The 13419-nt window shown below is 56.0% G+C and overlaps 1 protein-coding gene across 3 annotated transcripts in view; it reads right to left on the bottom strand.

Annotated features, from left to right (window-relative positions):
- INTS3 (integrator complex subunit 3) overlaps positions 1-13419 on the bottom strand; it is a 44198-nt gene that overhangs the window by 27282 nt on the left and 3497 nt on the right. For all 3 annotated transcript variants that reach the window (XM_074853173.1, XM_074853175.1, XM_074853174.1), the window contains exons 2-7: positions 13049-13132; positions 11888-11971; positions 6601-6714; positions 6272-6356; positions 4625-4691; positions 126-270 (exon numbers count right to left, since the gene is read on the bottom strand). In XM_074853173.1, the coding sequence (XP_074709274.1) occupies positions 126-270; positions 4625-4691; positions 6272-6356; positions 6601-6714; positions 11888-11971; positions 13049-13132 (579 nt within the window). The remainder of the gene's footprint in view (positions 1-125; positions 271-4624; positions 4692-6271; positions 6357-6600; positions 6715-11887; positions 11972-13048; positions 13133-13419) is intronic.

Genomic DNA, 13419 nt, shown 5'->3' with positions numbered 1-13419 from the left:
CTGAGGAACCAGCGCTTCCAGTGCTCACTCACCAGCGTCTCCCACCTCCAGCTGCACCAGGAACACCACCCCACGCAGGCAGGTCGCTGCTCCCCGTCACCCCCTCAGTTCCCTGATTTGCTCACCCGTTCACGGAGGAGGGAGATGCAGAAATCCACCTCCTTTTGACGAAGCACCTGGAGCTGAGACGTGCCGTGGTGGTCCACGATGAGCCGGAGGTACGTGTACACCGCCATGGCTATCAAGAGGCTGCTTTTCAGTACCCACTCTCTGCAAAGGAAAAATAAAAAAAAAAACCCAACCCCAAAACCTTCAGTCACCTCTGTGAGGGAACCACAGCCAGAAATTATGTAAATGTGGAGACTCAAGACAAAGAAAACTGAGGCATAAAGGAAACAGCAAAGGCAGGGACTGCAGCCTGTTGTTCCAGCCTAGACCATGTCCCTCCACGGACCGTTCCCTGCTCTGTGCTGGGTTCTGGCTACGCTTTGGTCCAACCCTTCGTCCCCCAGGACGGTCCCATCGCAGTTGGTCACCTGGGTGGTTGCGCCCTGAGCTCTCGGGCAGGGTGGCAGACAGAATCCCAGAATCATCTGGGTTGAAAAAGCCCTTGAAGCTCCTCCAGCCCAACCATGAACCTCACCCTGACCGTTCCCAACTCCACCAGATCCCTCAGCGCTGGCTCAACCCGACTCTTCAACCCCTCCAGGGATGGGGACTCCCCCCCTGCCCTGGGCAGCCCATTCCAACGCCCAACAACCCCTTCTGCAAAGAAATCCTTCCTAAGAGCCAGTCTGACCCTGCCCTGGCGCAGCTGGAGGCCATTCCCTCTTGGCCTGCCGCTGGGTCCTTGGCTCAAGAGAAAACTTTCAGGGAGTTGCAGAGGGCCAGGAGGTCTCCCCTCAGCCTCCTCTTCTTCAGACTAAACCCCCCAGTTCCCTCAGCCGCTCCCCATCAGACCTGTGCTCCAGACCCTGCACCAGCTCCGTTGCCCTTCTCTGGACACGCTCGAGTCATTCAATGGCCTTTTTGGAGTGAGGGGCCCAAAACTAAACCCACTCATCGAGGGGCGGCCTCCCCAGTGCCGAGCCCAGGGGTCACATCCCTTCCCTGTCCCTGCTGGCCACACTAGTGCTGGTACAAGCCAGGATGCCATTGGCCTTCCTGGCCACCTGGGCACACTGTTGGCTCACGTTCAGCCAACGCGTTCCGGCGAAGGGCTGGGTGGATTTCCAGGGCCGCAGAGATGTTTGTTGCCCCAACAATCTGAAGTATTTGCAACTGGAAGCAATAAAGCGCTCAGGAGTGAGTGCAGGGAGCAGCTGCCCTATGAATAACAGACCTGACCTCGTGCTGACACCGACAGGAGCCTCTTTGCTGGTCTCCGCAGCCAGAACAGCACCGAGCAAGAGACAACGCACCAGGACAAGCTCCGAAGGACCTTCCCGTACGATCAGGCCCCAAACGCTCTCACGCACACCCGTAGGAGAGGTGTTTTTGTGCTTCCCTGGTGCCAAGTGGATTAATCCAGCAAACTCTGAGCAGCAGGTCAGTCAGGGCCTGTTAACGAGCCACGGCAGCTCCCGAGCCCTGTGCCAGGCTGGGGAGCAGCTCCCACAGCACTGGGGGAAGAAAAAGAGCTGCCACGATTGTCAGGAAGCAGGAAGAGCTGAGTGGCAAAAAGCGGGGAAAAACAGATGTACTTGGGATCAAATACTATGGAGATTTGTGAGAGGGCAGATGGAGCTGCGTAGAGAGGGTCTGTGGTGGGAGAGACGTCGCAGCCCCATCGCGGGCACGGCAGGAATCCGTCTGGAAGGACGGGGGCGAGCGGGGCGCTGGGCAGCACAGGGGCTCTGCACCCAGGACTGGCTTTCTGGAAGCCGATTTATTTCTCAGCCAACTGGCTTCGGGTCCTGAGCGCGGGCAGGTGCTTCAGCCCCGCTCCCTCGGCGCGGGCAGAGCCCTCCAGCAAAGCGTTTCCACCCACCGCTGTCGTCAGCCCCGGCCGCCCCGTCTGCTGGGCGTGCCGCGTTCCCAACCTCCCTTATCTAAGCGCGACAATAAATATTCTGGGTCCATAAAAAGGACCTCGCCAGCTCGGTTATTTACGCTGGATGCTAAGAAGGGGCCAGGCTGACTCGGTGCCTCCGGTGTGATTGATCACCCCCAGCATCCCCCGGCTCAGCGAGCTGTAAATCAGAAGTCCCAGGGAAGTGCCACCACTGAGCGCAGCGGCTGTAACGCCGCGGCCACCCGAAGAGTCACCGGCCCAGCGGCAAATGAGTTCGCTGCCCTAAATCATGGTGGGGGGGGGGAGCCTGGGAAGACGTGACAAGTGTTTGCTTTCCCAGAGCGTTCTCCCTGCGTTAGCTGGATGCGAGGAGCAGGTTAATTAGCAGCGGAGCGGGCCGGTCTGGCAGCACACGGCGCTGAGCGGAGGTTACGGTAGGGAGGATGGGGGAGTAATTAAGGCCGGGATCCCAGCGGGCTGGCAGGTCAGCATCTCCCCCTTTTCCCAGCGAGGGTTGTGCAGAAAAGAAAAATGCCATCAAAGGGGGGCAAAAAAACCACCCACAGCCACAGGATTCATCGATCCGACAGGCGGAGAAAATGAAAACGCTCAGAGGAAGCGTCGCACTCGTGCCGCCATTAGCAGCGAGCAGCTAAATTAACACCCGGCTTTCGAGAGAGAGCGGACTCGCCTCCGCGCCGAGGCGGGCAGTGCTTGAGAAGCAGCTTTGCCGTAACTGTTTTTAATTAAACCAAGCACTCAACACTCTGAATGCGGCATCGGATCTTCACATGCGTGGCTTTAATTAAAGCTCTGGCTTTCCCCTAATCAAAGCACATAAATCCCAGCAAAGAGCTGCAGGTTCTCCCTTGGGCTCACTTCTAATCCTCAGCTCTCCTCGTGCTCAGTTTCTGTGCTGCTACAGTATCGCTGACGCTCCAGCAATACCTTCAGCAGGGGCCGAGCTTCTTCCTCTCACATCTGCTCCTCTGACAAACTCCTCTCCTCCAGTGACAAAGCTCAGCTGTTATTCAGTGCCTGGAGCTTTCTCCTGCAGACCCGCAGCCAGATGTGGCTTGGGATCACCACTAAGCAGCAGCTATTTCTCCCACAGTCCAGCTGTTTGCAGGGATTTGTAAGACAAGAGGTGCAACGTGCTTTGGCGAGACGAGGAGCGTTTCCGAGCGCGGGATGGCAGCGGCGAGTAGGACCAGCACACGGGAAGACCACAGCAAGAGCTGGTAGGGGCTTAAATACGGTTGGGAACAGATAAGTTGAGCTTAGCACAAAGGCAGCGGGGAAAAAAGGGTGAAGAACCGAAGGTCAGCCAAGCCCAGAAGATCGCAGAGGGTCTCTCCTTCCCACGCACGGTGGGTCACTAGATGGCACTCGCAGCAGCACGTACCCGCGCAGCTATTCCCGGAATAAAAATCCCTGGGACTGTTGGCTGCGGCCAAATAAATGCTTTAACAACTTGATTGTTAACCGCAGTAATAAGCGATTTTAGAAGAATCGCTGCTATTATAGACAGCGCTCGGTGAAAAGCTATAGGCTATTTAAAAATAATGACTCTGCCCAGCCAAAGGCTGCAGTAGGAATTCTGCTTATCATCAATTAGCGGCTGCTCTGCCAACAAAGGACAATGCTGAGCCCGTAGGACAATACTTCCCAGATGGCCTGTCCACAACAAATTAAAGTTGCAGCCCTGATGAAGCAGGAGCTGTTTAAAGACAGGAAGCTTTCTGGGCAATTAACTCTGTCCTACACCTCCAAAAGGAACACCTCCCCCGCAGCTCGGGAAACTTGGGAAGAAAATATTCCTGGGATGCGGCTCCCGAGCCAGGCGTGTTCCTCAGCCACATCAGGCGACAGCACCCCGCTGCCCAGGGGTGGGCTGGCCACGGCCCGGGTGCCACCCGTTAGGGAAGAGCCGTGTCCCAGAATCCCAGAATCATCTGGGTTGGGAAAGCCCTTGAAGCTCCTCCAGCCCCACCATGAACCTCACCCTGACCGTTCCCAACTCCACCAGATCCCTCAGCGCTGGCTCAACCCGACTCTTCAACCCCTCCAGGGATGGGGACTCCCCCCCTGCCCTGGGCAGCCCATTCCAACGCCCAACAACCCCTTCTGCAAAGAAATCCTTCCTAAGAGCCAGGCGTGTCCTCGCACCTGGCTCGGGGAGAGGTACCAGCCTGGGCAGAGCCTCTTATCTGACGGGGCACGCAGCCCCTCTCCAAACCCTGCAGAGGAGCTTTGCTAACAGAATCCTTGAGGTTGGAAAAGACCTTGAAGCTCATCTAGTCCAAAACCAGAGGGACCTCGGGACACTCTCCCCTGCACAACCTGCAGCGAGAGGGCTCTGAGAGAAATTCCTGCCACAACTTTGAAAAATATGCTTGGGAACGCAGTAAGGGAACGCAGAGGTCTTCTGCACGGGAAAACCCATCAGCACACTCCCACACATGCTGTCACCGCACACACACCGCCCCGAAATCCGCCAGCGCTGCAGCGGGCAGGACAAGTCCTCGGCAGGCGGACGAGGCGCGTGGTCCCCCGCTCTCCTCGCTCAGCCCGCCCCGGCCTTGGCCTGCGCCTCCTGACCAGCCGTACCTTTGCTCAGTCAGGATCTCCAGGACGTTCTCAGCCAGCCAGATATTCTTCGCTGTCACATCCCCACCTAAGCAGGGAAGAGAAAAGCCGGTCGGATGAGCGGGTGCGGTTCTGTTGCCAGACTCAACCGAACCACCAACCGCTTGGATCCCTACAGCCCAGTCAGGCAAAGCTAATTACGGATTTTGCTCCTTATCTGGAGCACAGAGTCCTGCCTGGCCCTGCTCTGCCTGCCACGCATGCTCGGCTTTTCCTAGGTACAGCACGTTTTTAGGTTCAAGCGCCCTTCTGTTAGGGCATCGTGTGGGTCTTTGGTGCAACAGCACTCTTGCAAAACAACTGTGCTAATATGGAGTCAGTCATCGTCCTTCTGGAAAGCAAAGGAGAAGCCAGGTTGAGATTCAGTAGCTGGAAAAGAGAAAACATTTGCAGCTGCTGAGCCTACAAAGGGGAAACAGCATCTGCAAAGAACGCTCAAACTCTGAAATAAAGGCCAGGTGTCAAAGTGGTGTCTCACGCCCTCAGCATGGGCCTTCGGCACGAAGCTGGAGCCTTTGGCTGACGTCGCTGGGAGCAGAGCGGGACTCCTGCTCGCAGGGGCACAGAAAACGCCTAAAGCAGGCAAGCCAAAACAATGGGATCATAACAATTAAGGCATCGTAAAAGCAGCGAGAAGTGAGGCAGCGGCGTCCTTCCAGAACAGAAGGGGCCCTGAACGGGGAGGTGCAACCGAGGGGAAACAAGGGATGCCTTCACCGGTGGTTTTTAAAATGTTTACACAGTGTTTACTCTGCGACAACAGGGCCAGGGCAGCTTGGCTCGCACTCAGGACTCTGTCCCCTCCCCATTCTTCCTCCCCTGAAGAGCAGACACGGCAATTTCCAAGCCGGGCTGCCCAGCCCCGTGTCACAGGCGCATACAATAAAAACACAATGTCAGGTTTTACGGTGGGCCATTAATTCCTCCTTGGTGGACATCAGCGGCCAGCACCAGCGCCGAGCAGAGAACACGGAAGAGGCACCGTTCCTGTGAATCCGGAAAGGCGTGTGCGTGTGTGTGTGCACGGCTGCGGGGTGCTCACACCGTGGGCTTGGGGGGGAACATGCTACGGGCTACCACAGGGCCAGCGCCAGCTGCCTGGAGGAGCTACTGACTTTACGAGGGGTGCAGCAGCCTCCTGTGTCTTTGACGAGTTACAGACACACGGCTCTTGCTATCCCAGAGGTCAAAGCAGGGACCACGGATGATCCCGGTGCTCTTGCGCAGCGCTACGGGGTGAAAGCTGGCAGCAACAGGAACTAATACACTTCCTGGCTGTTCCAGCATTTGCCAGAAGCCTCCTGGCTCTGTGATTCACCCCTCGTAGAGGCTGTTGGGAGCAACAGACCCTTGAAGGCTTATCCCCTGCTCCATCCTCCCCAGAGAGATTTCCTCCCCCAGACAGGTTGGAGCAGGCCCGGCGCCTGTCAGCTGGGTACAGAGACACTGGGGAGGCCTGTCAGGACCCGGCTGCGTGGCGGCTCTGGCTCCGACGCCCAGCACAGCGCGTAATGACAGCCCTGGCACGCCGCCGGCAGCGCCCAGCCTGCTGGCACGAGCAGGGGAGGGTGCAGGCAGCGGTCCCCTCGTCCCCGCGGCACAACCCACCTGCGATCTGCTTCATGAAGGTCATGCAGACACCGTCCGCTCCGAGCACCCCGCTCTTCACCAGCTCCCGCAGCAACCACACCAGCTGGGAAGAGGGAGAGGTCAGGGCAGCTTTTGTCAGAGCCTCCCCTACAACAGCTCTCCCCAGCACCGCGGCTGCCTTGGCTGGCAGACGCCACCACGTTTCCCTTCCAAAGGCGAGTCCTTAACACGGAGCAAAGGAGCTCCACCGATGGCCCCCCCCAAGCCCTCCACGCTCACACGCCCTCTGTTCATCCTCTGCCTGGTTGGTGTGAAAGGGGCGATTCTGGGGAGAAAAACCTCCTCACCTGGGTCCGACAAGTGTCCTGCAGCTTCAAGTACTTCTCCATGAGAATATGGTTGATCTTGTTGAGAACGATGTTCATGCCATCTCGGCTCACCAGTGCCAAGTCCCGGTAGCACTGCAGCAGGGAAGAGCAGGAGATGGTTACAGATGAAGGACCACAACGGAAAACGTACAATGGTTTTATCAAACCTGACCAGATAACAGCAAGTAAACGAAACTCAGGGAAAGAACATTAAGGCAGGCAGACTCCCTTGGGGTGACCTGAATCAGCACCCCAGGGCCAGGCAGGGAGAGCCATTAATCCTCTGGGGCGTTATAAACTGACAGCTGGATTCGCTGGATTTAGCCCCAGGAGCCAAAGGTTTCTCAGTGCAGAACAGGCACTGTCAGGTGTCCCTGTCCCCCCATCCCAGCCTTCCTTGCACCCTGCCACAGATCTGGAGAGACGAACTCTAGGGAGAAAAGACCGACAACGGTCCTTCAGGAGGGATCAGTTAATAAACAGGCACATCCACATGCTCCCATCTCCCTGGCACCAGTGGCAACTGGAACCACCTCGAAGATGCCCACAGGACTCGGGGTCACTACGACGTGATGCTGGTTCGACACGGCCGCGTGGGAGCTCCGTGGAGATGCAGGAGCAGAGACACATCGTCCCCACGCCACCCGTTCCTGCTCACACAAGACTTCCGCGGTCAGACAGAGCTGAATTTGGAGACAGTCTGGCTCAAAACCATGCTACAATGTTGGCTCGTTTTGGGTTAGAAATCCAGACATCCTGCCCACAGTCCAAACCGGCAGATCTGCTGGGGCTGGGCTACGGGAAGAGGGAACTATCGCAGGGAAAGGAAGGACTTTCTCCACGCTCGTCTGCCACCAGCAGCCAGACAAAACGCAGGCCAGAGAGCAAAGGTGCTGGCTCTCCCTTCCCCTCTGCTCAGGACAGCAGCGGGTGGAGGGTGATTAGGAAGTAATTTGCTAAGTGGTTCTGCATGAATGTTAATTTGTGCCAGTAAATGTCATGATATTCCAGAGAGCAGGGTCTGGTCTCTGCATCCTCCTTTAGAGAGTTAATGAGGCCTCAAAAGATCTCTTTGATCAGACTCCCTGTGCTCAGGCTTTCTCCATCCCTTTTTCCTATAGCACCATGTAAAAAAATATATATATATAAAAAAAAAATCCCAAACAAAAAAACCAAATCCAAGAGGTGTAGACTCTTTGGAGCCTTTAATTGCTTTTGAAATGCTAAATGAATGCCCACAAAGCAGAGCCAGACTCCAAGTCTCCACACAGAGGACTCTACCTGGCCAGGAATGCGCAACATCTCCCTCCGCAGCGTCAGCTTTGGAAAAGAAACACGTAGATCACCCTGACGGGAAAACGCCGGGGACAGAGGTGGCCCAGGACACAGCCGGCCCGGGAGCACATGGACTCTGACCAAGCTTTTACTTTGTTTGGGAAACGCCGGTGTTGTCAGGTCCCTGCCCTGCCTGGATCCCCCCTCCTGTGCTCGGCGACAGGATGATGAGCACCCACCGCCCCGGCGCTTCCCTCTCAGAGGCAGGTGCACTTCTGCACCCTTGGGAGCAGCTGCAAGATGAACATTTATCATCTTAGTAGCTTTTCTAGGTGGTCAGTAGCTGCTTCTGCGTTCAAACAATTCATGCTTTTTTGGGTGAAACATCTAGGGTTTGGTTTTCTGCTGGATGTGTGCGAGGTGCAGCGTCCACATCTGCATTTAAAGCCACCGAGAGGTCCTGTGACACGACCCGGACCACGTGGATTAGTCCCCGACCAGCTGGGCCGATTCCGGCAGCGTCCTCGGGAGAAGGGCTGCAACAAACCGCCAGAAGAGACACCCCACGGGATTCACTTCTGGTTGAGTATTTAAGTCCCAGGAGGAAGGACACTGCAATCCTGTTACCCAGGGAAGTTTGGCAGCTCTTCACCTTGCTCGCTGCATACTTCCTCAAATCCCATAAGCAAACACTGCATAAAACCAGAACTCAAACCACACCTACGGTGTTGCTGATCCTTGACCCAATGCACAACTGGCCAGAGGAGAACAAGTCCCATTTCACCAGGGTGAGGGCAGCATGGCACGTCACCCGCTGGTTGCTTACCCGGGTCAGCCTGGACCCCGGCCTAACGGCTCCGGCACAAGGCTGGAAGCAACAATCCTGAGGAAGGTGTTGGAGAAAATCTTCAGGGCTCCAGCCGCGAGGGGGGTGGGGAGAAAACCTGAATTTCTTGATTATTGCCAAGGCTGCAAACAATCCATCGTCTCCTCCCCGCTCTCGGCAGATTGGAGCCACCACTTGCACAGGCCATTTCATTAGCAGGAAGGAACAAATGATAAATGTTCGCTTTAAATGAGGGGAGAAGAAAAATAAAAGAAAACAGCTATTGAGTGGAGGAGAGAGGTCCCCTCCCGCCCAGCACCAGGGCAGAAGAGGCACACGGCAGACAGACGCCGGAGGAGATGTCAGGGAAGCGCCACGCTCATCTGCGGGGAGGGCTCCGTGCTCTCTGATCCCGGAGCAGAGTGTTAATTAAAGTGAGAGGTGCCAGGCGGAGGAGGGAGATCTGACGGATCAGTCGCTGTCACTTTGATATTTGAAGGCGGTCAAGTGTCCCTCCTCGCAGCTGGACGAGTTTAGCACAGCTAATCTCTCCTGGTTGGAGTGTCAAGGCAACAAAGGGGGAGGAGGAGACCTGCGTCCCTCAGCCGCTCCTCCGCCGTGGCAAGGGGAGGGCTGTGCCACCGCTTCTTTAATCCATCAGCGAGGGGACAGGGCAGCTCAAGCCCCCTCCCAAAAAGGAAGGGAGATGTGTTTTAAACAGCCTCTCCAGGAGGAAGAGGGGGTACCTGTGCCTCCGCCTCCCCGCCACGCACCAGCTGCAGGTGGGGGACAGCGAGGCCACGGTGCGAGACGAGCTGGATCTGCAGCCACTGGAGAAATACAAGATGGCACAAAATGCCTCTGCGAGCGTGCCGGGACCGGAGCACGCGCTGCTCCCCCCGCTCGGCTCCTAGGGCAACCAGCTCTAAAATACCCCTGAATGCAAACATGGCCAGCTACGGTAGTTTTGGCGTTATTTTTGGCAAAATAATAGGTCCTGGGAGGATGAAGTCTCCTGGGGTATGCTTGATTCAGAGCAGTGCCACTTCCACACCAGCCTCGCCGGCTTCGACGTTCACCCGAGGTTGTGACTCTTCCCCCGTGACCTGACGTGGGAACGGATATTGCAGCCGAGCGGGGCTGGCGGTGCCGAGTGTCCCGGGCCCGCGGGCTTCTCGCTGGAGGATGAGCAGAGCTCTGCCCTCAGTGCGACCATTTCAGAGCTCTCGCAAGATGCTTTACCAGCCAGGCAAGCGTTAACCCCTCTTTATAGGCTGGGAGCAAAGGCAAGGAGTAACTCACCCCCAAAGCCTGGCAGAAAATCACTGACTGGCTTCCTGTCTGGATACAGGGCAGGTGGCAGCAATAGATGACATCAGAGCGCAGCAGAGCAGCAGATCCAATTACTCCCTAAGAAAAGTATCGTGCTCCAAAGAGCAGATCTGACAAGAGCAGGAGGACCAGCCACCTCTAATTAACATGGCCAGGAGCAGCAAAGCAGGGCCCCAGCCTGCCGCCAGCTCGGCCGCGAGGGAGCCGGACCCCTCACCCCTCGCTCCTCCTTGCCAGGAGACCCCAGAGGGGAACGGGCCGGGCAGGTTTCTCTCGGCCCCTCGCACGGGATGGCCAGCGAGCGCCACGCAGATGGAAAGCTTGGAATCATCAAACTTGGCTTCCAGGGAATGGAAGCACCTCCCCGGGGACTCTTATGCTCAGTTAACAGCGTCTGGATGCTGCCCGCCACATCCCAGCTGTGCTCCACCACATCCTAGAGGGGACAAGAGCATTTTATCGGGCGCGGTGGAGGTTCACCCTCTGGAGACCATCCCGTAGAGCGCTGCTAGTCAGCGACTAGAAATTCTCTGGCTCCCACAGTGTCTTGGAAGCAAGGACAAGTTCAGTGGTGCTCTGAGCCTCGGCTGGGCTCAGTCTCTCCAGGTTTACAAGTCTCATGCTCAGCGCACGAGGCAGAATCAGGCCAGAGCTGAAAGACAACAGGGCTGGGGACTGTGCGGTCGGGGTTTGGGAAGGCCTCAAGCCAACGAGGAGACAGAGCAAAACACGGCCGTCTAACCGAAGAGAAATCTGACCCACACCGTAAGCAGTCAGGCCTGAAGACTCCCAGGAGAAGCTTTCAAGAGGTGATTTCTGGGGAACGGAGCTGTACCTTGACGAGGACCGTCCCGTCCAGCAATGCCAAGGCAGCGATGAGTCCTGGGAGCTAATGCGGATCTATGGCTTTGGTGCAGAGAGCTCTGCCCTCATAGCAGTAATTAAATCAAGAGAGAACATTGAACGAGTCACCGTCGGGCCAGCACAGCGCCAGGATTTACAGAGCGTCCCTAACAGCAGACCCTGCCGACTTCAAGAGTCCACCTCAACCCTTCCAAATTCCGTGTAACACCCGTTAACTGAAACGCACCCAAACAAGGACCCCCGGGTATCGCTCACCACGCTCAGCCCTTCCAACAGTGCTTTTGTTTTGTCTTGTAGCTGCTACAAATAGGTCTGGTTTCTATAAAAAAACCCGAGTGTCCCCAGTTTGTTGCAACAGCACCAAACCCACATCCAAGATCTTTAAGAATACAAAACACTCATCTTCCTGGAGGTGAGTAACTACAATTTCAAAAATCAGAGTTTACAGCGTCACTAAAAAGAGTTATTTAAAAATTAAATCCGGTCTGTGAAATTAACAGAGGTGGGCTGCTAAAAAGCAATTTTCTCTAGGAATTGAACACGTCCCTCCTCTAGTCTAGGTGATTATTTCTGTAGGCATCTACATCTGGCTTCCAGCAGGCAAATCTGGGCCGCCAAAGGCAATGCTGAAACTGGGAAAGGCCTTACAGTTTCTTGAAGAATCGGTACTCACCTCCCACTACAAAAACCAATTAATTTGAGGGCTGTGAAAGAACCCGGCCGAGCTCCCTTCCCTGGTGGCAGCGCCTGCATTCCCCAGAGCAGCCACTGTGCCACCGGGACGCAGCAAAACCAGGAACGGTCCAAGCAAAGTCATTGCCCCGCTACAAAAACCACCACTCGGTGCTGAGGGTTCCAGCCAGGCGCCTTCCAACGCCTGCACGAGACCCAAAACTTCCACAGCTCCCAATCTCCGGCCGCCTGGAAAGCAAAAGCCCTCGTGGATAAACTTTCAGCGACGGGCCTTACCTTCTGTGCCTGAGCAGGTTCGGTCAAGACCAGAGTGAAAAGACCCAGGCAGATCTCCTCGTGCTGGGGGGTTCCTTTACATATCTGAGAGAGAAAAATGCAAGTGGTGTTGGTGAGCAGCGAGACGGGACGTGAGAGGAAGGTCACAACAGGAGGAGGAAACCCCGCTCAAGCCCACCAAATGGCCAACAGAGCACCCAGCAGCCCGTGAGGAATTCAGAGCAGGATCACAGGGGAATACAGAAAACATCCAGGGTCTCCTGTACTTGTACCCTGCTGAGAAGTTAATTCTGGTGCAAACCTCTGGGTACCCAGAGCTTTGCAGTGATTTTAGCAGCACCGCTTCAGGGCACCTCGTTACTGAGGGGCAACAAAGCCCCAGGCAAGAAGAGCAGCAGATCCCCGAGGGCTGGGGACCTGCCCAGGCTCCTCTCACAGATTTTTCTACAACCTGTTTGTCTGAGTGGGAAAGTGTTTCATGAGCTTCTGAGCCCTGAAATCCAGCCTGGGTTTTGCCAACCTTTTCCCATTAAGGGAAGGCAACTCTGGAAGGTACACACTGACTCCAACAGCCCAAGGTGTTCTGGGGAGGAAAAAATGCAACCGATACGTCTGAGAGCCCATTAACATGTCACACGACAGTTTTCCTTATACGGTTACATCTGCAGCTTGCTGGCAAGTATTTTAAGACTGCGCAGAGTTAGAAATAAACGCTCCATCCCTCAGCTGAACGTGCCCTTTCCAGTGGTCTGGAGTCTGGCTGTTTGGAGGCCAGGAAAAAGCAGATCTGAGCAGCGCAAAACCGCACGAGAAACGCAAACACCGGCGGCACAGGCGCAGCGATGGGCCCCCGCGGCGAGCGCTCACGTGCTGGGAGAGACACGCGCTCGGCCGGATTTCAGCGAGAAATTGCACCGCAGGTCGGCTTCCAAATAGGTGATTAGACAAGGATTAAAGCCACGGTGTTGTTTTGGCTTTTAACTGTAATAGCTCTGGGAATCCTTGACGGGAGGCGCGAGGGCAGAGCAGGCTCCATTCCCCAGCCTCCGCCTCGCTAACAGCTCGCACGCCCGCTCCCTCAGACAGAGACCCGTGCAGGTACAATAAACCACAAATTATTTCATCCAGGCAGGATTTCTCACCTCTCGAGACGACACTTACGTGAGCATTGAGGGCATCGTTAGCTTCCCTCTCCGACAGTCCGTTGGTTAGCGAAGTCACGATGCCCACGCACCTTTCTAGTCTCTGAAAGAGAGAAAAGCCAAAGATCACAAACGGGGAGGAACAAGCACACCGAGAACATCCTCGCCAAGACAAGATACAGCAGAGGCTGTGTTGACCCCCCACCCAAACACCTGAACGGACAGAAAAACAGCCACGCAACAGCCGTTCTTGGCTCACGTCAAGGCTCCGAACCTCCTGCCAGCTGGAGAAGCTGCCGCTCCATCCGTGTTTATTTATTCACAGGTTTGGGTTTTAAATACTCCGCTGACACCGCTCAAAGAGCCAAAAAGTAAATGTGTGATTATTCA

Source organism: Strix uralensis, chromosome 32, assembly GCF_047716275.1.
Source record: "Strix uralensis isolate ZFMK-TIS-50842 chromosome 32, bStrUra1, whole genome shotgun sequence".
Classification (NCBI taxonomy): domain Eukaryota; kingdom Metazoa; phylum Chordata; class Aves; order Strigiformes; family Strigidae; genus Strix; species Strix uralensis.
Note: the sequence above shows the minus strand (reverse complement) of the source record. Positions and strands in the feature narration are given on the sequence as shown.